This window comes from Alexandromys fortis, unplaced genomic scaffold (assembly GCF_014885135.2).
Source record: "Alexandromys fortis isolate MF-2015 unplaced genomic scaffold, M_Fortis_MF-2015_v1.1 scaffold_23, whole genome shotgun sequence".
Classification (NCBI taxonomy): domain Eukaryota; kingdom Metazoa; phylum Chordata; class Mammalia; order Rodentia; family Cricetidae; genus Alexandromys; species Alexandromys fortis.
This window is the reverse complement of record NW_026067907.1, coordinates 1,891,918-1,916,547: the sequence shown is the minus strand read 5'-3', so window position 1 is coordinate 1,916,547 and position 24,630 is coordinate 1,891,918. Positions and strand designations below refer to the sequence as shown.

The 24,630-nt window shown below is 41.4% G+C and overlaps 1 protein-coding gene across 12 annotated transcripts in view; it reads left to right on the top strand.

The window, feature by feature from the left end:
* Nucleotides 1–24,630, top strand: part of Syne1 (spectrin repeat containing nuclear envelope protein 1) — a 461,878-nt gene that overhangs the window by 115,313 nt on the left and 321,935 nt on the right. For 9 of the 12 annotated variants that reach the window (XM_050135800.1, XM_050135799.1, XM_050135798.1 and 6 more), the window contains 4 exons: nucleotides 2,983–3,033; nucleotides 5,705–5,812; nucleotides 10,873–11,010; nucleotides 11,982–12,146. In XM_050135800.1, the coding sequence (XP_049991757.1) occupies nucleotides 2,983–3,033; nucleotides 5,705–5,812; nucleotides 10,873–11,010; nucleotides 11,982–12,146 (462 nt within the window). The remainder of the gene's footprint in view (nucleotides 1–2,982; nucleotides 3,034–5,704; nucleotides 5,813–10,872; nucleotides 11,011–11,981; nucleotides 12,147–24,630) is intronic. The other 3 variants (XM_050135794.1, XM_050135793.1, XM_050135804.1) reach the window with 1 other exon arrangement.

Here is a 24,630-nt window from a genome sequence, read left to right as displayed (position 1 = left end):
AAGTTGCAGCACCCATCAACTTAGTCATTTTTGCACGAATATGAAAAACAGTGCAGGCCACTGTGTGCATGAGCAATGGTTTATTTTTGTAAACTTAAACGCTGTAAATTTTCCAGTTCTCTATGACAAACAGCAGGGTGAGATTTTCTTATGAGATTATTTCTTTGGAGTGGAATTCCTACTCTCATCTGAACTTGAAATTGCCAGCCACGTTTGAAGTCTTGTTCAAGCTCCAGGGTTGGATGCCCGGCCTTGTTTTCATTCTAGGCAACGCGCACCTGGTGCCTCGTTTCCTGATGCGCGGCTCCTACTGCAGTCTTTCAAACCTCGGCACAAGGCATTGGCCACCACAACGTTGGAATTTTATTTTAAGGTTAGGTAACCCAGGGCACATGATGAATGAGTTCCTAAGACACCTCTGTCTCCTTTGCCCTGATCTCAGTTGGAGTTTCGGAGCTGTTTGAGACTATAAGGAAGATGTATACAAAGCAAAAGCTTTTTCTTTCTTTCTTTTTTTTTTTTTTTTTTTTTTTTTTTTTTTTTTTTTTTTTTTTTTTTTTTTTTTTTTTTTTTTTTTTTTTTTTNTTGATTTTCGAGACAGGGTTTCTCTATCGTTTTAAAGCCTGTCCTGGAACTAGCTCTTCTAGACCAGGCTGGCCTCGAACTCACAGAGATCTGCCTGCCTCTGCCTCCCGAGTGCTGGGATTAAAGGCGTGCGCCACCACCGCCCCAAAGCAAAAGCTTTTAAAAGAGTAAATAATAAAAACTTTGAAACAGGCCCAAGAAGGAAAGGGTCAGGAAGCAGAAGCCACATGTGCAAGAACCACAGGTATTGTGCGGGCAGGGGGAGTCAGCGACCCAGGAAAGGATGGAGGGAAGCAAAGGTGACTGCTGTTTCAAGGTGCTCTCGGGCAGAATGAATGGAGCTGTTTTAAGGTGCTCCCAGGCAGAATGAATGGAGCTGTTTCAAGGTGCTCCCAGGCAGAATGAATGGAGCTGTTTCAAGGTGCTCCCAGGCAGAATGAATGGAGCTGTTTCAAGGTGCTCCCGGGCAGCATGAACGGAGCAGTTGGTAGAACTGGGCTTCCTAGGACTATAGTTTAGAAACCCTCTCGTTCTTGTTCTTTCCAGCACCCAGGAAGAGACTGGCCACTAGAATAGTTAATCATGAGTAAAGCGATTGTTCCTGAGAAGCACAGGAAAGACTCAAGGGAAGCCCGTGCTCTTGCTAGTGTGGATTTGTACCAGGGTGCGGTTGATCAGGCCTATAGGTTTTAGTGGTAAACCTGGACTTGCAAGTTGCTACGTGGGTGAGAAACTTTATTTAAAGCACTGGAGTCACCCACACACACACAGGTTTCCAGCTTGCTTTCCTATTTGAAATATGTATATGTTCCCCGTGGTAGATTTATGAGTGATCTGAGTTTTTATTGGGGATGTCTCTGATATGAATTGTCATATCAGACAGATAAGTAACTCTGGCTAGATACATTTGTTGGGTGAAAGAGGATGCCTGTGAGCAAGAATTTAAGGCAAAATCCTTAGAGATGAGAACCTACACACACACACACACACACACACGTACACACATACATACATGAGCACACGCACACACACACAGGATGTACACAGGACATATACACAGAGAGTGCACACACAAAGGACACACAGACACAAGGAATATACAAACAGGACACACACACAGAGGACACAGATGAGAGAGAAAGGGAGGGAGGGAAGGAGAAAGGGAGGAGAGACACACTTTTTTAGTACACTTCATGACAGAAGCCTTAATATTAATATTAAGAGACTGACAATAATGTAAGAAATAAATTTTAACTATTTAAAAAATATTTTCTCCATCTTTTTCCTAATAGGAAGACTTGGATGATAATTATAAAAAAGAAAATGTTTTATAAACTTTGCTCCTTGGTGTGAAATTTTATACATAGGAAACAAACATCCAAAGCTAAATATTGTAATAATTAAAATATGTTTAACAACTTTTATTTGTCAGTGCCATGGTGCATAACAGTGTAAATGAACTTGGCAGATTTTACTGGTGTCCCTATTAGGGTGACACATCCCTTCAGAGCCTTTGGTATTTGTTTACTTGGGTCTTAGTAAATTTCTTAGTTCATTTTAAAACAATGTCCTCTTATTTTTGTATATTTGATTTCTGTATCACCTCTATGACTCTATTTCAATGAATATATTATGCATGCATTTAAAATATGATTCCTTGGGCCTGCACGGTAGGAAGAAAGAACTCCAGGAAGTTGTCCCCTGGACTCCACATCCATGCTGCAGAAGCATGCACACTCATCTAATCCCTACACACGTGCAAAATAAGTAAAATGTAAATATATGCATGCATGCATGTATACATACATGCATATACATAAGTATGTGCGTATACACACACATAAATACATTTTCTAACTGGAAGTGCACATTTACCATGCCATTATTCAATCAGCAAAACCAATGAAGAAACTTTTAACACAGTCCTTGGGCAATTTGTACTAAGTATAAATGAATAAAATCGGCCAGTTAATTCCGTTCAATTACCTAATAGCCTTTCAATTACTCATTTCCCCTCAGCACGTTATTGATGAAAGTACAGTACAGTATTAACTGTGGGACTCTTAGAAAGATGCATCTTCAGGCAGTGTATTTACAGGGGAAAATATGAGTCCCTATGATCTTTCCTTACATATTTCACAGAAAATATTTGAAACTATTTTGAAGCATGTTTACAGATTATATGCATTTCCACATATTATTTCAAGTTCAAATAAAACCATCACTGGTCAGCTAATTTCAGTAACTTGCTGGAAGCTGTGTAAGCATTTCAAAGTCATTATATGTCTGAAATTATTATTTATCAATGGATAGATGCCTCTCCAACAATTATCATCCTTTTCTACATAATTTTGCTCCTGATTTATATTATGTGTTTGTATATTTTCATATTGTTAGGAAATATTTCGAGTTTTCCCATCTTTTGCCAATTTTATACAAAATTCTAAGGTAAGATTTAAGGAGTCTTGAACGAGCGTTTCAAATATTCTTCACTTCTTAGCTTCTTCATCGTTCCTTTGCATGCATTTTGTTCAAGCTCACCTTCCATTTAGTATGCTAATTTTATGTTAATAATATAACAATGTTAATTATCCATCATGCAAATTCATTTACTTTCTGGCATAACAAATAATATGTGTCTATGTGACTAAATATTAGTGTCTACCTAAGCCCACTAATTTTTAATATGGTATCAAGTAATGTACTTACCAGCACTAATAAAAAGAGATCCATGGTGATTTTGTTGGCTTTTCTGAAATGTGACATACAAAGTAGAAGGCAAGTGAAGTGACTATTTTGACATCTTAAAATATGAAGCAGAAAACCACTAAAAAAAGTAAAGATCTGGTTTGTCCCCAGTCTGAGGGCATCTCTTTGGCTCAATATTGGGTCAAAGTCCATACATGTAGTAAAAGCTACATATAAGTAAAAGTATTTGCAAAATAAATGCTTGTGTTCAAGTTGTTGAGTGCTTAGCCTATCTTTTAACTTCTACATATTTCTTTATATAATTTCTAAGCCCTGGGCATAAGTATCTATTAATGCAATAGATTTATACCAACATGGGGATAAAAGGCTAGAAGTAAATATTTTTATGTCAAGTATGAAATTATTTTTGTTTCCTGATCCACACAGCCTAAGTTTTTGCCTATGTAAGCATGCCATAAAAGTATAAGGATGCCTTTGTGTTTAAAAGAGAGAAAAAGAGGGATTGTTGATAGCCGAGCTAGTTTGCTGTGCTGGCGTTTGCCTTGAAATGTAGGCAAAGAGACCTCCGTATCTTTCAAATGCATGTGGAAGTCACCATTTGAAGAAAAGCCACCGAACCAATAGTTTGTGAGACTCTTGGTGTTGTTTAGAACTTCATTTCCCTATTACAAAGGGAGATATTGAGTGGAAGGGTAGCTGCATCTCCTCACCTCTTCAGAAGGTCTCTTTCTTCCCCACCACCAGGGCCCTCTGCTGCACAGACTCTAATACTGTCATTTCAGAGCACAATCCATCATTTAGTAACAGCAGCTGCTCTTAGGGTCAGTTCCAGTGTATGTCAGACATTGACAAGATACCTACCATAGAAGGCTGGCAGTGGCGTTCTTAGTTCACTGAGACAAAGGCTGGGGAGGATGAGTGGCCAGTTTGACTTCTTGTTCCTGGGATATAAACAGGGGTTATTTCCCCTCTCAGATCAGAGCTATGCATTCATTAATAGGTTCATTGTGTTCATGAAAAACCAACTCATAATAAAACGTTATTCACCTGCTCATTCAAAAGAACATCATGGGGAGAGCTGAGAGACTCTGCAAGCTGGCCCCAGTTTCAGGGTTTTCTTAATAAATATACAAGCAATTCATCATTATTCCATAGTCATTTATTGAGAGATACTGAGTGACAAGCCGCACTTTAGCCACTGGAGATGAAAACAATGGCAGACATCAGGCTGGATGGGTATAGGGGCTAAGGCTGCTTCAGGTTTATAGAGTACAGTCCTCTGTGTGGCTCTGTGTACTGAAACAAGAGCTGGGGTCACCTGAATTTTTGTGATAGCAATTCTTGAGTGTCTCCCACATCTATTGAGCCAGGCTCACCTTCTGGGCTGTCACAATCCCTCCAGGTGATTGTAATGCCTTTTAAATGTTGAGATGAACTAGCCTAGGAAACTCCTGTATTTCAGGAAGAAGTTCTCAGAGGAGATCTCAGCAAAGGGGGAAATAGGTGTCTAGGAAAAAGATAGCTATATCTACCAGACCCAATGATGGGACAAGTCATGGATCACACCAATATTCAGTGCCTCTCTCTGTCCAGGGTATAACAATAGGGGACTTCAAGTTGTCTCCTAAAGACTAAGAAGGGTATGTAATCAGTCAGGCCAGCGAGATGCTGTACCTGAAAGCCGTTTGCAAGTGCACACAAGAAAACCGTATGAAATCAGTTTCTATCTACCTTGGCATTCCTATAAGAAATGAAATCCCATGAAAAATTAGAATTTTTACTTCATTGGTACTGGAATGTTTCTGTGTCTATTTGTAGACATGGGTAAGTGGATGAATACTGGACAACTCATTCTGCAGATGACTTGGTAAATCTACAATAAGAATCATGCAGCAAGGGTGCAGGAAATAATAGTGAATGGTCTATGTGCGTTTTCTGTACATATAGTAAATACAGTAATAGCATATTTAAATTAGAAATAGGTGGGATTTGCCTAACGTTTTGATGACTCATTGACAACCAAAAGTTGTCAAGCAGTTCCCATTCCTAGCAGTTCCCGGGATTCTCAGTTACCGGTGTTTTGGGAAGCAATCCCAGGCTTGTGTCTCTTTTATAGACACCACCTTTTCTGGGTATAGTTTGGATGCAAGATTTTCTGTTTTCCCTTATTTAATCAGTTACTGCTCTAACTTCAGTTCCCTTAGCATTGAAAAAGGAAAGGAAGGAAGATAATTTTACTACTTCAAAGACATTTTTATCCAGAATCAGTTTTGTTTCTTATACTACAAAAAAGATGAAGAGCAAGGAGAAGACCAATACCCGAAAATATTTGGCGCGTACTAAGTACTAATTGTAACCAGAGATTAATTGTACAGTTACTAATAACATTGCGATGTTTCCTGGTTTCCAGAGAGAAGACAGACTAATTTTGAAGGAAACCAAAGTTTGGATAGAACAGTTTGAGAGAGATTTGACTAGAGCACAGATGACAGAGTCGAACCTGCAGGACAAATATCAGGTAAGTGTGGGAAAGAGAGCTGGATGCTTCAAAAGCTTTTCGTACATGAGATGAGGATAAGTCATGGAATGTAAACCTAGTCTTCCGAATCATACTGATGGGAAGATTCTTTAAATAAGTACCAAGCATTGTCTTAAATTTTGAGAGAACAATACTGATTCTACCTAAGCAGGTACCTTGAGGTTGCACTGTGCCCTCATACAAAGGGCTGAGCTGTCATCATTTCTGACAGCTCCATCTTATCCACGATACAGAACAAAAAGGCAAAGTCATTGTTCTCAAAGACCCTTGGAGTTTCAGATGTCAACAGACATAAAAATCCACTGCAACCAACAACTGACTTGAGACCAACGAAAGTTACTAAAACAAGCGGAGCTTACAAAAGAATTTCCTAAGTATCTGCTGAGGGTCGCCTGAGGGGATGAGTCTCAGGACTGCGACCTGTCCGGCTCTAGACAGATGGCCTTGAGCTGAGGCAGAGTGCTGTGTCCAGTCTCCTCAGGATGCCAGCAGCTGACTTTCTGCTTTCAATTTACACGTCCAAGGAGATCTTGCCACAGCAGGCTTTTCCCATTAAAAAGCTGTGACTTCTTCCCTGCATGTTGTCATTTTCCTCCCGTGTCAAATTCAAATTCCACTTCATTTCAGTGGGCAAGATGAATGTAACCCATTCTGAGCCACATCCTCTCACAGACTCCACCCATTTTATTTCAGCCACTTTTCCTCTCTCTCTCTCTCTCTCTCTCCTTCCTTCCTTCCTTCCTTCCTTTCTTATTTTCTTTCTTTTTTTGTTCTACCAAAAGTGTGCAGGGATGTGAGATTTAACACGGCAGATAATAAAGTACTTATCAAAGCACGATTGTAAGATATCACACACTTTTATAAATATACCCCAATTTAGAGGGCCATGCAATCATTGTAAATTTTTTTTTAACTTGGCACAACAATAGATGTGTGCTTAGTTTCCATGGATTCTTTTGCTTTGAAACTCAGTGTAATCTTCTGTTTCTCCCCAAAATAAAATTCTCTGGGATGAGTTGCATTATAAAATGATGACTCCAGCAAACTGAAAACAGAGTACAGAAACAGAGTTTGTTGGTAAATTTTAGCTCGAACACAAATCGTCAAAAACTAGATTTCCAAGCAGCACCAGGTATTATTTTATCAGAGGAAATCAGAGGATCAGGAAACAGACACACAAACAAACGAAGTATGAAAAGAAAGGCCCCTTCGGTGCCTATGACTGTCAGCGTTTAAAACAAGGCCGAAGACTCTCCGCAGTCTGCATGTGGGGGAAATTCTCTTTCAAGTTCGCATTACATAATCTGCATTTTCTTTTTATTTGACTCGTCAGAAGAAACACATCTCCAGTTTTTCCATGCACAGAATTCTATGGGACAAAATTAAAGACTGCTTTTACATGTTTGTAGCTTCTGAATGCCATTAAGTCAGAGATGGAGTTTCTGGTCACATTTGTGTTCGTCGGCTCCCCCTAGTGTTCTTCAGGGGAACTTGCAAGTTAATAACGGAGATTCTCCCCAGGGTCTATGTATGAACTCTGTAGAATTCTCCCGCCCCTGTAATCTAATTGTACATCTTAATGGCACTTCCAGTTCAAACCTGGATGTGGAGTCATATTTTAGATGTTCAAATTTACAATTAATGTTAGTTTTCAATTCACGTCTGTGAATAGAATCACTTTGTAGATCTGCTAGTTTATTATGAAAACTGTACAACTTCAGGATATCTATTTTTATATTAGTTTCAAGCTTATGGTTAGGTCTAAGCATGTTGAAATTTTAAATATTCTGAGGCATACTTAAAAATTTTTTTGCATAAAATTAAATGATTATTATGTAAGTAATAAAACCAGAAGGAAACCTCTTTACACAGGATTAGTAAATCTAAGTATGTTTAAATCAGCATTATTTGACATATAATATATATTATAAATAGTTATATGATGTACTATAAATAATAGTACTTCTTGATATAGCAATTATTTTGTTCATTAGTAGTTATACATTCACACTTGTATTTAAGTATGCTTTTCTGGCAAACATAAACTAGTTAATAAATTACTAAACTAAAAATCAGTCCTTTTTAAAGTTTTAAAATCATTTTGAAGTCATGGTTTACTCTGTAAAAGCTTCAAGCATCATGCGATATATATGCACTCACCACTACCATCCCCCAACCTTCCTTAGTGCCCCTCACCCCAGGCCCCCCCACCTTCATGCCTTCTTTTATTCCTTATGGTTATTGATAACCCTTGAGTCCAACTAGTGCAGCCTCTGTGTTCATAAGTGTGTGACCACATACTGGAGCATAAGCAAACTGTCAGAGAGTGAGTCCCTCCCTTCCAGGAGCCATCAGGGTCAATAGCTGCTCAGCTCAGGGTGGGGCCTCAGGTCCCTCCAAGCTGGAATTTTGACTGGCTTAATTTTTTTTTAAATTGATTTTTATTGAGCTTTGCGTTTTTCTCTGCTCCCCTCCCTGCCTAACCCCTCCCCCTTCAGCCCTCCCCCAAGGTCCCCATGCTCCCAATTTACTCAGCAGATCTTGTCTTTTTCTACTTTCTACTTCCCATGTAGTCTATGTAAGTCTCTCTTAGTGTCCTTATTGTTGTCTAAGTTCTCTGGGATTGTGGTTTGTAGGCTGGTTTTCTTTTCTTTATGTTTAAAAACCACTTATGAGTGAGTACATGTGATAATTGTCTTTCTGTGTCTGGGTTACCTCACTCAAAATAACGTTTTCTAGCTCCATCCATTTTCCTGCGAAATTCGAGATGTCATTATTTTTCTTCTGCTGTGTAGTACTCCATTGTATAAATGTACCACATTTTCCTTATCCATTCTTCAGTCGAGGGGCATTTAGGTTGCTTCCAGGTTCTGGCTATGACAAACAAAGTTGCTATGAACATAGTTAAGCACATGTCCTTGTGGCACAATTGAGCATCCTTTGGATATATACCCCAAAGTGGTATTACTGTGTCTTGAGGAAGGATGTTTCCTAATTTTCTGAGAAATCAGACTGGCTTGAACTTGCACAGGTCATGAGAGCTGCAGTGAGGTGATAAATACATCAGCATGTCATATCCAGAAGTGGGCACCCCACAGCTTTCATCCCGTATATCAGTGATTACCTTCTCTCTGTCCTCTTTAGCAAAGTTTCCTGGTCCTTGGCTGGTGGGAAGTTGAGACAGATTCCCTATACAGCAGAGAACTCAGAATAGTTTCTACTCTTCACTTAGACCAGTTGTGAATCTCCGCACGAGCCATGAACCACTGAAAAGAGAAGTGTCTCTATAAAGTTGAGAGCAGCCCAGATCTGCAGGCATAAGCGTAAAATATGTAGAATGCAGTCTGACAGCATATCCATTTAGCAGAAACAATAGGAGATTTTCCTGATAGGGTGTGGGATCTCCAGCCAGGGGCTTTTGATAACTTTTATAGTAATGGACACAAGATCCTACCTGTGGAGTGGGCACAATCAGAAAGCACTTTGTTAACCTCATAACCACTGTCATACCACCTCACACCAGTGGACACTTCCTGCCAGCGGGCTGTTCTTGTAGCAGGCCCTGCTCATCACTGGACAAGAGCGTTACTGTCTTGTCCTCGTTAGCAGCTTTCTCAGCACCTGGTGGCGCTGTGTAAGTGAACCAGGAGAGGTAGGGCGATTTCTCTACGTCCGGTAACCAAGTCAGTGGTGTCTTCAGAAATAAGGTCTTGCCATCTGTTTATGGTAGACACACAAAACAGTGGCTGAAACATAATTGACAAAAACTCAGAGAGAGAGATTGGAGTTCAACCTAAAGATCTGAAAAGCAAACTACCTCAGTCCGAAAAGGCGATACTGCCTCCAGGAATCTCAGAATAAGACTGTGCCTGAGAGCTGTCTTCTCCCATTTTATAATCCTCTCTATTTAAGGCATGTGCCACTACCACCTGGTCTCTATAGCAAGCTAGTGTGTCTACTGGGTTTGAATGTGTGTGTGTTATTGCTGCCTGGTCTATAAGGCTGGCCAGTGTGGCTGTTTTACTTTTCTGATCGTCAGGCAAGCTTTCCTTATTAAAATACAAGTGAAATGTCACTACAAGCGGCCTGAGGAGCTAGGTTATGCCTGAGACTGAGATTTTCATTTCATAACCCATGCCTCCTGGGAGCAGCATCGTCCACCTCTGCAGGGTACTTCTGTTCAAACTCCATGGTGTGTGTGTGTGTGTGTGTGTGTGTGTGTGTGTGTGTGTGCAAATATATATTACAAGCTAGTTGGTTTCCATATGGCTAAATCATGTATCCTTAGTTTTGGCTAATCTACCTCCCCTACTTTCTCATCTCCCCAAAACCTTTATCCCAATTTAGTTCTTTAACCCTGAGAATCTTCCACCTCCCCTTCTGAGTCTCCTGTGCTGTATTACCTCTCTAATTGAATTGGGTGGGTGGTGTGTGGAAGATCATAGGTTCCTACGCAGCTTTCCCCTGCACCCTCCATTTTAGTTTATCCTTCCCCCGATACCGCATTTCCTTGTTTCGCATCCCCTCTGTGCTTGCTCTCTTTCCAGTGTCCTCCCCCTCTACATTCCTTCCACCCATCCTTTACTATCACCATCCCGTGGGTGTCTGCCTTCAGCCGCCCACTTCCAGTTTCCTGGCTTCTAAATGAAGTACAGGTTAAATATATAAAGCCCAGTATTCTGAGGTGGGACCTACACCCGCAAGCCAGCTGTCCATGTCTGTCTTCCTGAGCCTGGTGAGCTCACTCAGCATCATTTATTCTTTCCACTTCCATCCATTTCAGCACAGACTTCGTAATTTCTAAGAGTTAGTCCTGCTTCTGCCGCTTGCCTTTGCCAAACCGAAAGGACGATATGCAGAAAACAGCAAACACGGTCAAGGTCTCAGGCAGACAATGTTACGGCTGCTGTTGGTAATGTTTTCAATGACAGAGCTGAGCGCTCTCCAACCATAAAGGATCCTCACTTAGGGGATGTGGTTTTCTTCGCCTTTGGTTTTGGGGGCTCATTGCCGTATTGTTTCTGTGTTTCCTCTTTCAGTCATTTAAGCACTTCAGAGTTCAGTATGAGATCAAAAGGAAGCAGGTGGAGCATCTGATACAGCCACTGTACAGGGATGGCAAACTGTCGCTTGACCAGGCCTTGGTGAAACAGTGCTGGGAGAGAGTGTCCTCCAGGGTAAGTCAGTTTCCTCTGGATGTGCATCTCAGCCAAGCTCCACTTCACTGTCTTTCGTACGGTTATTGCCTCAGGGCCTGTTCCCTTTGGCTGGGGCTGGAAAGGGGTAGCTGTGGGAGCACATTTGCCCTCTGGTCAGGCTTCCCTGGGCATTGCTGGACGTGCTTGCTACAGCAGCTACTGCCCTGCTTCCCCATCTTAGACAAGACTGCCATCAGCCAGGGAACAGACAGAAGTCCTGAAAGACCTTTCTGGTGGTACAGGAGATTTTAGTGGGATTCTCACATCTGGTGAAGTAATGCTGCAACCTCTGGGCTTGTCGGCAGGCCTGGTCACTTTCACTCAGTGTGACTTTTATCACACCGAAACCAGTAGTCACTAGGTTCTTCCCATAGACAAAAGTCACTTACATGTTCTATCAAGGCCCTTCTGTGTCTAACATTATTTTGTCTCCTCAAAATTTACTGCAACTTTAGTTCCCTCTCATGCTCAAAGTGTCAGACTACGGAGATATTTCCTTTCACCCTATTTATTGAGTTAGCCTGGGTGGTTTTTTTCTTTAATCAACCTTGCTTTCTCTCTCTCTTCCCCTCCCCTCATTCTCATGTATATGTGTGTGTACATGCGCATATCCGTGTGTGCAAACACACTCACACACACACACACACTCATGCAGTTGCATGCATAGCCGTGTGCAATTCTCACAGAACTGGAGGTTTTAAATCTGATGAGGGATGGCCTGGGGACCCACCTGTCCCTTCTTCCTCAGAGCTGGGATTGGTTACAAGCACAAGGTATCTTGTGTGGGTTCCAGGAATCAAACTCAGGTCTTGATGCTTGTGAGGGTGAGCACCTCCCTTCTTGGAGTTCTTTTCCCAGACCCTCTATGAGTCTTTTGTGGATTTTCAAGTTTTAGGGAAATTTTCTGGAATTATTTTCTATAGCAGAGACATTTTATTCTCCTGTTTCAGCTCTTCGATTGGCATATACAGCTGGACAAATCTCTTCCTGCACCTCTGGGCACTATAGGTGCCTGGCTATACAGGGCAGAGGTGGCCCTGAGAGAGGAGATCACCATTCAGCAGGTCCATGAAGAAACAGCAAAGACGATACAGCGGAAGCTTGAGCAGCATAAGGTAAACTTCTGCCTAGGAACTGTCTTAGTTACCTTTCTATTGCCATGAAAAGACCCTGAATAAGGCAAGTGACAAAAGGACGAATTTAATATGGGTGTTGACAGCTCCAGGTAGTTAGAGTCAAGACCATCACAAGGGGAAATACAGCAGCAGGAGGACAGACATGACGCTGGGACAGTTGCTGAGAGCTCACATCTAATCCACAAGCAGCAGTCAAGAGAGAACTAACTGGGAAGGCAGTGAGCTTCTGAAATCTCAAAATCCTCCCCAGTGACACACGTCATCCAACAAAGCCACACCTGCTAATCCTATTCAAACGGTTCCACTAACTAGGGACCAAGTATTCAAACACACGGTCCCTGTAGGGACCATGCTTTTTCAAGCTACCACAGAAACCTTTCCAGGATGGTCACATCCTGGAGTCCCCAGAGATGCAGCCTCATCAGAAGGCACACAGGTGTGCCCCTCTGAACATCCATCCTCCATAGTTCACATTCTTCCTCCCAGGAGGTGCCAAAAGCAGTAGTTTTCTTGCCTGTACCATTACTGATAATTTCAGTACATTGATTTCATAAAATACCTTCCAATAACTCTGGGGTAGGGTTTTCATATCTGCAGCCATAATTATTTCTGTGGCTATAGGCTATGTTTTTTTTTTATTTTAAAAAAATAAGCTTCTAGATGATATGAATTTATGTACTAATATGATTGGCCATGATTCTATAACTCACCTCTGTATTCTTTCTCAAAGAATGACAAACAAAAGCTTTCAGTCCTGATCTTTTAGTTGTGCATGGGGAATAAAGGCCTTGAGATACAGTTGAGGACTTTGGTGACCTGTGTGTGATTAGTGTGCTACTGTTCTCAAATATTTTATAACACTACAGGCCTAAGTCACTAAGAATGCTATTTTTGATAGACCAAACGTTAATGCAACCATGTATTTTTCTTACCCCTTTTGTTCTGTAAGGGTTTCTGTTTTCGCATGTACATGAAAAAACAAGCTGATATGTACAGATTTCTCCTCCTATTATTATCAAAAATATTTTTTTCTGTCAACTGTTTGATGTGTTTTTAATTACCTGAGGGGAATACTATTTAAAAGATCAAATACAATTTAAAAGATTTAAAAGATCAAAAACCAAATTCCTGGCATCCTTGTGTCATGCACCTGAGACCCTGGCTCTGGGATTCCTGACACAGAGACACTTGCCATGCCATTTGATCTCAGTAGACAAAGCCTGAACTGACTCATCTAGCAGCCTGGCACAGATGTGTGGCACCGTCACTCACCTCCATTTACACTTTTGCCTTCAGACGCTTCCATTTTCTTAAATTTTCTTAAAGTTTGATGTCAGCAGGGTCTACAGAACAAGTTCTAGGACAGCCAGGACTACACAGAGAAACCCTGACTAAAAAATAAATGATGTGTGTGTATATTTGTATTTCTTATGTAAGCAATTTGTATACAACGCTTGTAGGGCAAGGAATATCTATTCTAACTCCATATGGGCATCTTATCATTGACAAGTTACTCCTGAGGACTCAATAGCTGGTACCACCCAGGGAAAAGAAATAAATACCATGACAGCAACATCACCAAACAAACTCCAACGTGGCAGGACAATTGAAATCAGGCTTGAAGTCATAGGCTCCACAAGGATGGAGTTTTGGGCTTCATCTCTGGCCTTCCATTGACCAAGGGGGAGAAGGAAAATAACAGAAAAAACACAATAACAATATATTGAAACAAATAAGTATTCCACTTTCAGCACAAAATATACAGTTCTTACTGTGAAGAGGGTAACAGATAGTGTGTTCTGGAGCCATATTTGAGTGACCGTGACTTGGAGAGCTTGGATCTAGGTTGGCCCAGGTTCCATGCTCCAGTTTCACAGAGTTTTTTATAGCAACAGTACAAAGAGAGTTATAAACATTTAAAAAATGCATTGATGGAAACATCAGAGTAACAAGTTCCAACAGGATGGGGAAACTCTCCTACAGCCTTGGATGCTTTCAGGTGACATTTTTAGTTTTGGGGTTGGTGGAAGCTACTTATCTGCAAATTGACAAATTCCAAGATGTTTTTCTTTCTAAATCTGTGAACCGCAGAATATCCTGTAAAGAGGTGTCAAGAAATGGCCGTTCACAGAGTTAAAAGGGGGAGGGTCAAAGCGAGTCCAAGATAAGGTATAATTACATCCTGGATCTACAGCACCCCGACCTCTCCACACCACAGCAGCCGTAATTAGTCAGTCAGTCTTTGCTCACATCTTCTCTCCAGGAACTCTCGTTCACAGGAACGACAGAAAGGAAAATGGGAGAGATAATGGAGAATAAAAAAATACGAATGGAGTTAAATATGAGTAAAAGTAAAAGTAATAATCATCGTTGAGACAAAGAAAGGGAGAAAGAAGAGTGTTTAAGAAAAACAGAATAGTATAAGTGGAAAAAGAAAAGAACTGGCTGCAAAAGTATGACCAAAAAATAAAGGCAATGCGGGAATAAAGTTGAGTTGATGAGATGCTGAGTAACAAAAGTTGAGTGGTTTTTTCCAAGCAAAATGCTATAAAAAGAATACTAAAATAAATAGGAAAGAAAGCCTGCTTGTTTGTTTGTTTGTTTGCTTTAATTTTTGTGTCTTTTTAAAGACAAAGGATTTTGAAAAGCCATTTTCCATCCTCTCTAATATTGAAACCTGCTAAGTTTGGGCAGAGGAGTCGTGAGTCATGGCTTGAGCATGATCCTGTCAGGAGTCAGTGGTCACCTCCAGGCTGACTTTATTTAGGAGCTTTCTTTCTTTGTGTCTTGGGAACTGTGCTGGCCCATATGACCTCCATGACCTGTGTCCTGGGAAGGTTTCCACTCACTCCAGAATGCACCAGCCTGTGAACATGCAGAGAGCACGCATCCAAGCCAAAGGGGCATCACCAAGCGCGTTAGAGAGCAGGATAATAAACAAAACAGGACACAGCTCTCCAATGGAGGCTATAAAGTATCTTGTCTCTGGGTTTCAGGGCTTTCGAGTCCTGCCCATAATCACCCACTGGGAAAATCAAGCAATTGTTCAGAGCTCAGTCATCCTAAGCACCAAATAACATATTGGTGAGGCAGTGGCATATCCTGCCTGCCTCAGCTTGGAACCCTCCGCCTTCACAGCAATCACCCAGGAACAATGAAGGTAACAGCCCTGATCACCGAGTCCTCTCCAGCCCAAGCTCATTGAGACCCATGCTTCTCAGTCACTCTGTGCTTATGCACATTCTGCTCTGTGAACGCCTGTTGTAGCATCTCCCATCCAGGCACTGGAACACAATGTCCCCAGCCTCCATGGCTGTGCCTTGATTTCAGGTCTGAGAGGGTAACTCAGTTCCAATATGCCTCCTCTCATAACTCCTGAGCCTGGCTGTAGCCCCCAGGTGTAGGTAGTGTCAAAATGGCTCTGCTTTCTGATGCTCTGACTATCACACCAGACCCCACATTGACGTTAAAGCTTGAGAGGACCGTCCACCGCTCCTGCATCTTGGACTGGCAACCCTTTTGGGCCTGCACTGTGGTAGAGGCTTTGTCTGCTGCCCCACACCACACAGCTGGGCCTAAAGCTAGGGACTTTCTCTGTCGTCTTTGCATTGCTCTCTGCCTTGTGATGTCTCATTGATCCCTTTCTTGGTTTCTAGTGCTCTTTTTCCATTTTACTCTTTGGAATATTATGTTGTGCTGACTCTTCTCATTCCAACAATAAGCTTCTATTCTTCCACCTTACTCTGGAATTCCTATTTTCAATTTTTTTCAGCAAAGCTCCCTTTTCCAAAGTGACTGCCCTGATTTATATTGTAGTCAACACTATCTAAGGCTTTGCTTCTTTCCATATCCCCACCAACTCTTGTTATGCTCCATGTTTATGATAACAGCTACACTCGCAGGCATGCAGTAATATCTCATTGTGGTTTGAATTTAGATTCCTATAATCACTCAGTAGGTTGAACTTTTTTCATCCATCTACCATCTACTTCTTTGTCTTTTTTTTTTTGCCCAAGTCCTTTGTCATTTTTAACAGAGGTATTTGTTTCTTACTCTCTTTTGATTAAGTTCCTTGATACTTTTTTATATTAGCCCCTGGTAGTGGGTGATCTTGACTGTCAACCTGATTGGCTTGAGAAGTACCTAGGGTGCTAGTAAAGTACACCAGGTGGGGGCTGGGAGGGCAAGCCAAATACGATTAACTAAGGGGAGAAGCATCTCATTGATTATGGGCAGCTCTCTTTCCTGCAGGCTTGTAGCCCAAGTCGAAGAAAAGGCTAAGTATGTTCTGTGCTGTCTAGTGGGAATGCTGTGAGTTGCCTTCCATACCCTTCCCACTATGGAAGACAGGAGTCCCTAAATCTACAAGTTAAATAAACCTCCCCTCCTTAACTAGATTTTATCTGGCAATTTGTCATAGAGATGAGAGTCGTCTAAGCCCCCCTAACTCTGTGAATGACTGGCAAATACTGCTTCTGGTCATCTCTGTTGGCGATTTTCCTTGTTCTGCAGCCCTTTAGCCTGACACAATCCCACTTGCCTCCTTTTGCATTTGTTGTCTGTGCTTTGGGGGTTCTAGCAAACTACACCTAACGCCACTGGCCAGCCTGCCTGTGTTCCTTCATTCCTTCATTCATTCATTCCTGCCATCCTTTCTTCTTTCTTCTTGTTTTAGACAGTGTTTCACTATGTGGCCCTGGCGAGCCTAGAACTTGATAAATAGACCAGGCTAACCTCAAACTTGCAGAGACAGAGATCTGCCTGTCTCTGCATCCTGAGGTCTGGGATTAAACATGCATGCCACTCTAAGCTTCTCACGGGGGTATTTTTGTTTATTTGGCTTTGGTCTTCTATAATATTTGCTCCTTTATTTAAGCCAGTTTGAGCTGATTCTTGTACAAGCAGTGAAATAGAGGATCCATTATCATACTTTTCCAATTGTCAATCAGATAGATTGTCCTTCCAATAGTGTATTTTGGGTATTTTTGCCAAAAATGGATTGATCATAGATATATGGGTTTGTTGCTGGGCTCCCTGTCCTAATTCATGAGTGACTGTGTTCAGAAAACTTTTGATTTGCTTATTATCTCTCTCCACGTTTCTCCCTGACACTATCAATATGCACAAACAGACATGCAGAATTCCCTGTCATCTGCTTTTTCAAATTACAGTGTAACTCTGAGGTCTGTTCCATCTATGCAAATACACACACACACACACACACACACACACACGTGTACACACACACACACACGAGTCTGGACCTTCCTGTCTATGCCTCTGTTCTCAGTAATTGTAGGGTTAGGCTGTAGAGGAGCCAAAGTTCAAGTCTCAGCTAAGTTCAAGACACATCACACATTCAGAATCAGAAGCACTGGGCCCATTGCCTCATGGGATACAAAGTACAAACAAATGGAAGAAAAGTTCTAAACAGGAGTACACAGAAACTACCGTTCTCACAGATTAGTAAGTGTGTGTCCTATGTAATAATTTCCTATAAAATAAGTAACAACTGAAAGTATTTTAACTTAATGTGTCTAACACAAAAGAAGTTACCTTAGAATTTTAAATGTGATGTAGAATGTGCATGAGTTGTGGGTCTGTGTTTGAGTAAAGAAGTTTTCATCAAAGGTTTCTTCCATGGTAGCTTTCCAGCACTGGGGAGGGAGAAGCATATGGTAGGAGGTGGGGCCTCCAAACTGTAGGTATGACAAACACCACGTGACTGTTGTTTGTGCACTGAAACCTTGAGCACAGAACAAATGCAAGTGTGTGCCATTTGCTAGAATGTTATAGAAGGTTCCACAGATGGTGGTAATTTTCCCACAGAATGACTTTTTCAGTTGGATGATTCACATGGTCCTCTGTGCGTGTCACTGACTATATGAGCCATTCTGATGAGAGGAAGATGGATGATAGATAGATAGATAGATAGATAGATAGATAGATAGATAGATAGATGGGAGATAGATGAAAGATAGATTATTATTATGCTAGATATATGATAGATTATTATGATAATAGATAGATAGTAGATAGATAAATAGAAGGTAGACTATTATGATAGACATATTATTATTATGATAGATTATTATGGTGATAGATATAGTAGATATATAGTTCACAAAAGAGAAGGCGACAGAGAGATGAGAGAATCAGAAAGAGCATGCATGTGCCTATTCTGGCCATCCAACCACCTACCCAAATATGATAAACAAGATATAATGACCAGATAAGATGGAAAGTAGGGTGATCATGAAGATGTGAATATAGAGTGAAGGGGGAAACAGACAATGAGAAAATTGAAGCATGCAATAGTGGGACAACAAGAAACAAACAGAGGTGAGCAGAGGAAAAGTCCAGGTGTACAGAATGATGGTTTTTATTGAGGCCGACCTCTCCATAGACCTGGTCACAGGCAGTTAGAGCAGCATGGTCATAGAGCTTCATTGCAATTATGCGATCAATTCTAATTTGTTCAGAGTATACTTATTAGGTACTTAACAGTAAAGTGAACTGCGAAGACAGGAAGTTTGGATCATTTTTCATTAAAATCCTAACTTTTCTCAGTAGCACACAGTCCGTGTGTGATATAACCCAGCTGGGCAGGCATATCAGACTCAGTAAGAGATCAGCAACCTGAGAAAAACACGCCAGGGAAGTCTGTGTGCATAAATGTGTGCAGGATGTTTGAAAGCATTAGCTCGCCTTTCCAGTATAAAAAAAGAATTCTTATTTCAAAATACTTAAACATGCTATGGAAACCTAGGATGCTTTTTTTTTTTTCTGAACTCACCACACAAGAAAAAGTATATTTATATAACACGTTTTCTTCAATTACTATGTTGCCAGTATACAAGTTAAGTGTTTAAAAATATATACTGCAGATAATTCTCCTTATAAACAGTTCTATGGTGATTTCTTTTTACTATCTATTTTATTTTTGTGCTTCTGTGCATGTGTCTGTGTGAGTATGTATGGGTATGTACCTGTGGAGGCCAGAAGAGGGCGGCAAATCCCATGAGCAACCCTGTTGTTTTTATCATATTTCTAACTTAACTAATATGTATTATTAGCTCTGGCTTCTTATTAACTAACACTTACATCTTAAATTAACCCATTTCTATTAATCTGTATATCATCACGAGGCTGTGGCCTACTGGTAAGGTTCCAGCGGCATCTTTCTCCTTTAGCAGCTACATGGCGTTTTCTTGACTCTGCCTCCTCTATATATATTTATCTTCCAGCCTCGCTATATTATGCCCTGCCATAGACCAAAGCAGCTTTATTCTTTGACCAATAAAAGCAGCACATATACAGAAGGACATCCCACATCATGTTTTAATCTAAGTAACTAATTTTACTGAATATTTAACAAAATGATATGACATAACATTGCCACCCTCTTCTGTAGATTTACTATGGGCAGGGAGAAAAATAAATGCATTACTCAAAGCCACTGTCTGAAATTCCAAGCTTTAAATGTGCCCACAAAGTTGTTGATATGTTGAGTATAACAGGAGTCATACTTTGTTGGCAAGGCAAGAATTTCAAGTACTAAGGAACCATGAGAATGTTGCAGGAGAGAGCTGCTTGTTTGCCCTGGTGCCCAGAACCAAAATAATCACACAGAAACTGTATTATTTAAATCACTGCTGGCCCATTATCTCTAGCTTCTTATTGACTAGCTCTTACATATTAATTTAACCCATCTCCATTAATCTGTGTATTGCCATGTGGCAGTTGTTAACCAGCAAAATTTCAGCATGTCTGACTCGGGTGGCAGCTCCATGGCATATCTCTCTCTCTCTCTCTCTCTCTCTCTCTCTCTCTCTCTCTCTCTGCCTTCCTTCTCCCAGCATTCAGTTCAGTTTTCTTTGCCTACCTAAGTTCTGCCTTGCTATAGGTCCAAAGCAGTTTCTTTATTCATTAACCAGTAAAAGCAACACATAGACAGAAGGACCTCCCACACCATGAGAATGGTGTTCTGTCTCCACCATCTCCTGAGCCTCCTTGTACTATCAACTCCACTCAAGTCGTTTTCTCTCCTTCTTGCGAGTTTCATTTCTTGATGGTGATTCCTGGCATGATAATTAGAATGTTCAACATCCCATAGATGATCCTCACACTACTTGACCTCTCAATATATTCACCTCTTCTCTGATGACCCTGCACCATGCTTGACCCCACCACGCTCTCCATCACCCTCGCCTATCATCATCATTAGTATCTGGAACCCTCCACAACTGCTTTGCCAAACAATCCAGTCTCCAATCAAGAAAGTTTTCAGCCATCTGGACCCCTTAATTCTTAACGCTATGACTCTTTGACTCTATTGCCTTTAATTTTATTTCATCCTTTACCCTTTGTGTTTGTTCATAAAAGTTACTCACTGGGTTCATCCTCCATTCCATTGTTCCTGTCTCACCTTTTCTTACTGGCCTGGTAAAAATATAACTCTGATTAAAAACAGTTTCTGCATAGACCATGCCCCCACACAGGCAGCTGATGAGGCTGGAGAACCCCCACGTTCCAACACAGTGACTAACCCAACTGGGCTCCCAAGGCTGTGTAACAGTCACAAGGCCTTTCCTAATTCCAAGCCCTCTCCATTTCTGGGACATTTATTTCATACCGTGTCTCCTCAGCCTTCCACACCTCCTCCCTGTCCTCACTCTTAGCTGATGGCACTGCTTCCTATTTCCCCAAGAAAAATAGAAGCAATCAGAAAAGAATTTCCGCAAGCTCCCACAAATACATCAACCCACCTACTTGCATCTGTGCCCAAATACTCCATCCTTACTTCTGCTGCTGTGGATGAACCATCTGTGCTCCCAACCAGGGCCAGTCACTCCATGAGCCTTAGATACTATCCTCCCTTCCTTTGAAGGATACACAGTTACATTTCCCTGTTCCATTGTTTTATACATCCCTCTCCATCGGGTTCCCCCTAACAACACACACACACACACACACACATGTGTGCATAGACAGAGTTTTTTCCCTCTCACTTTAAGTCTTTTTCTTCACCCTACCTGCCTTATCAGCTATTGTCCAAATGCCCTAATTCTGTTTACACAAATACACTCTTAAGACTTTTCTGTGTCTCCTTTTTGAGTCCCATGTTTTCTCTGAAAGCCACTGTAATAAACCATCACTACTACGTGACCCACGTCAAGTTGAACAAGATCGGCCTTCTCATCCACTGGCCAGCTATTAGCCACCCTCATTCTTCATCCATCAGAGACTTTTTATAAAGCACTTCTGTGTCCATGAAACTCTTCTTTCATTTGGCTTCCCACTTTTCTCCCTACTTACCTAGCTTTCTCTGTCTCTAGTCTTTCCTAGTTTTCAATAGACTTTTAGTGAGCACCTGAACAGCATTAAGTAGTGTTCAGAGTATTCATGATCTATTTTTATTCATGAAGGGAGACACTGATCTGTTGTGATTATCAGTGGTGGGGCTGCGTCCCCGGCACCCGGCCTCCTGCACTGCTAGCTTATGCCCTGAAATAATTACACGGAATCTGTATTCTTTTAAACACTGCCTGGCCCATTAGTTCCAGCCTCTTATTGGCTAGCTCTTACATATTGATCTAACCCATTTCTAATAACCTGTATAATACCACAAGGTGGCTTACCAAGAAAGATCTTAACCTGCGTCTGTCTGGAGTGGGAGAATCATGGCTACTGCCTGACTGGGCTTCTTCCTCCCAGCATTCTGTTCTGTTTACTCCGCCTACCTAATTTTCTGTCCTATCAAAGGGCCAAGCAGTTTTCTTCATTAGTTAGCAACAGATAAGATACAAGACCCACCTCCATCAGGTCCCTGACTTTCAGTATATGACTCATCTCTAAAGGATGCAGATAAAGGTAATAAATGTAGTAAATAAGCAAATAAAGATTTGGGGACAAAAAGGAGAGGGAATGTTGATGTTTTAATTTAAATCAGAGACTGGTGGAAATTCACAGTAATGATGGCCTCAGAGCCAAGTATATTCCACCATGATATCTTTGCCCTGGGCATCCCTAAGGAGTTTTCTCTCTCCACTGATATTCTTTTTTCCCATCTTCTTCATCGTTTTTTGGGCCCTCATTAACTTCCCTTCCTCCACAATGTGGGATCTACTTGTTTCTTTTGCTCCCTCCTGGTAACTGAAGGAGGTGTGTTGATAATTCCCACAGCAATATAGGTTTGCCAGTTCCTATGCTGTTTGTTTATTATAGGTTTCCCCCGTAATTTTGTATGATTCTTTGTGAATTTCACATCATGTACCCCAGTTCCACTCATTTCCTAATCCTTCTGTATCTGACCTCTACCCTGTAACCTCCCCGAAATAAAATAGAAAACTAAAATTAAAAAAAAGTCTTGTCATGAAGCTACAACGTGCCGCAGTGCATCCCACAGTTTGCCCCTCTGTCTAACAAATTTTACTTGCAAATGTTCACTGTGATGAGCCTTTAGTCTGGTTTGAGGCCCCTGGCTTCTACCACACTATCAACAGTCGACTGAGACACCCCTCAGATATCCTGCTGTTGCCCTGCATCAAGTAGATTCTGTAACCTGGGTTCTGCAGGACCCTTTCACCTGCTCCAACATCTCATAGATGGTATAGATGTTGGCACAGGCCAACTCAAAGCCCAGGATCTGGGCATGGGTGGTAGCTTAGTTGGCAGCTTTCCAGTTCTCCCACACGCATACCATCAGGGCCAGTTCTCCCACTCTACCCAGGCGAGTGGTAGGGCTAACTCTCCTGCACCCACACCATCAAACCATCAGGGCCAGCTCTTCTGCGCCCATGCCACCAGGGCCAGCTCTTGCACACTGCCCAGGCGAGTGGTGGGGCTAGCTCTTCAAATAGCAGCAACTGATGAGGGGTTTGGCCAGCTCTCCCAGCCCAGGACCAACTAGTCTTATACTGCTTTATCAGTTTATATGTATTTTGACATTTACTATGTACATTCAGTCTCTGAATTAATACATCGTCTATTAATGTGGGACTCTGATTATCAATACATTCATTACTTATTGTAATTACTTATGGTACATATGAAATCTTCCTAATGTATTTTATAATCTAAAAATCCCAGCCTTCCTATTGTCCTAATGGGTAGATGTTATTCTCTTATTCTTAAAAAAGAAAAAAAAAACAACTTTCCCTTTCATTCTTTTCTTCATCTACATACAAATATGCTCTTTTATCTCTCATGTAACTGCTTTTGCTTGTTCCTCTAACCTGACAATCTCAGGCCTTTATCATATAAAGTTATGTACTTTGTATTTATTCATAGCATATTCTATACCTGAATATTAACCATTTGACTATTTTCTTTTTGTCCTTTCCCTTTTTTTTTTCTATTTGTAAAGAGAAGTTTTTGTCTGGTTTTTCTGTTCTCCCAGGATTTCTCCCTATCTCTCTCTCTCTCTTTCTTCCTTCGGTTCGTTGAGGTTTCTTGAGACAAAGTCCCATTCTGCAGCTCAGGCTCAAACTCACAGGACTCCCAGGTCCTGGCATAGCAGGCAGCCGCCACTGCACCCAACACAGCTTGTTCCCCTCCTCTACAGCTTTCCCTCTACTGAGCTGAAGCTGTAAGTCACAGGGATGCTGTGGTCTTCCTAGAAGTTCAACCATAGGTATTTGACAATATAGAAAACCCACGTTTGAACCATCTCTAATCACTGGAGAACTAGGATTCCTTCCAGCTTACACACTGCTGTTCATTACAGAATGGCTGACATTTTTCTGGCTCTGTGTTTCCCTGGCTGTCACTCTTGGTAGCTAGTCCCTTACCTTGGTGACTATTACCCACCCCTCGCTCCTGCATGCTTGCTGAATCTGGCCTTAGCCTTTCTGTAAGAGATCCCGACCCCATCAAGGAAATCCATTTCTAGTGTCTCATTTTGTTCATGTCTCAAAGCCTAGCATCCTACATGCTGTGCTGATGCCTGCTCTGGACCGTCTGAATTTTTATTTTGTTTTTACTTATAGTTGTGATCCCATTGTGGGACATATTTCGCTAAGAATGAGAGACCTAAACAGTTGCATTGCTTGTAAACCCAGTGAAATTAACATAGTATGTTGTTCCTACTATCCAGATATTTTGCAGTGATAGGACACTTCTTAGGAACAAGTTGTATATGGTAGCTGTAGAAATTCCTTTGCAAGTCTGTGACATGTTTGTATTTGCTTTATTTTGTCAAGAATATTCTTACTGCGCTGGGTATTAAAACTGTCAGGTCTACTAAATGAGAGGTAGCTGTGAAGGTAAGAATTCCTCTGAAGTCACTCGAGGGCAGTTTCAGCCAAGACCATATGCTCTTGGAGGTGTGTCGGCACACTGGAAAGCTGGGAGAGTGCCACAGGGTTCACCAACAACAGCTGTTCTGAAAACAGCCCTGTCTCCTCTTTCCTCTGGGGGTCAAAAATCCCACCATCTGGTGTGAATGACTTGTGAATGTGTG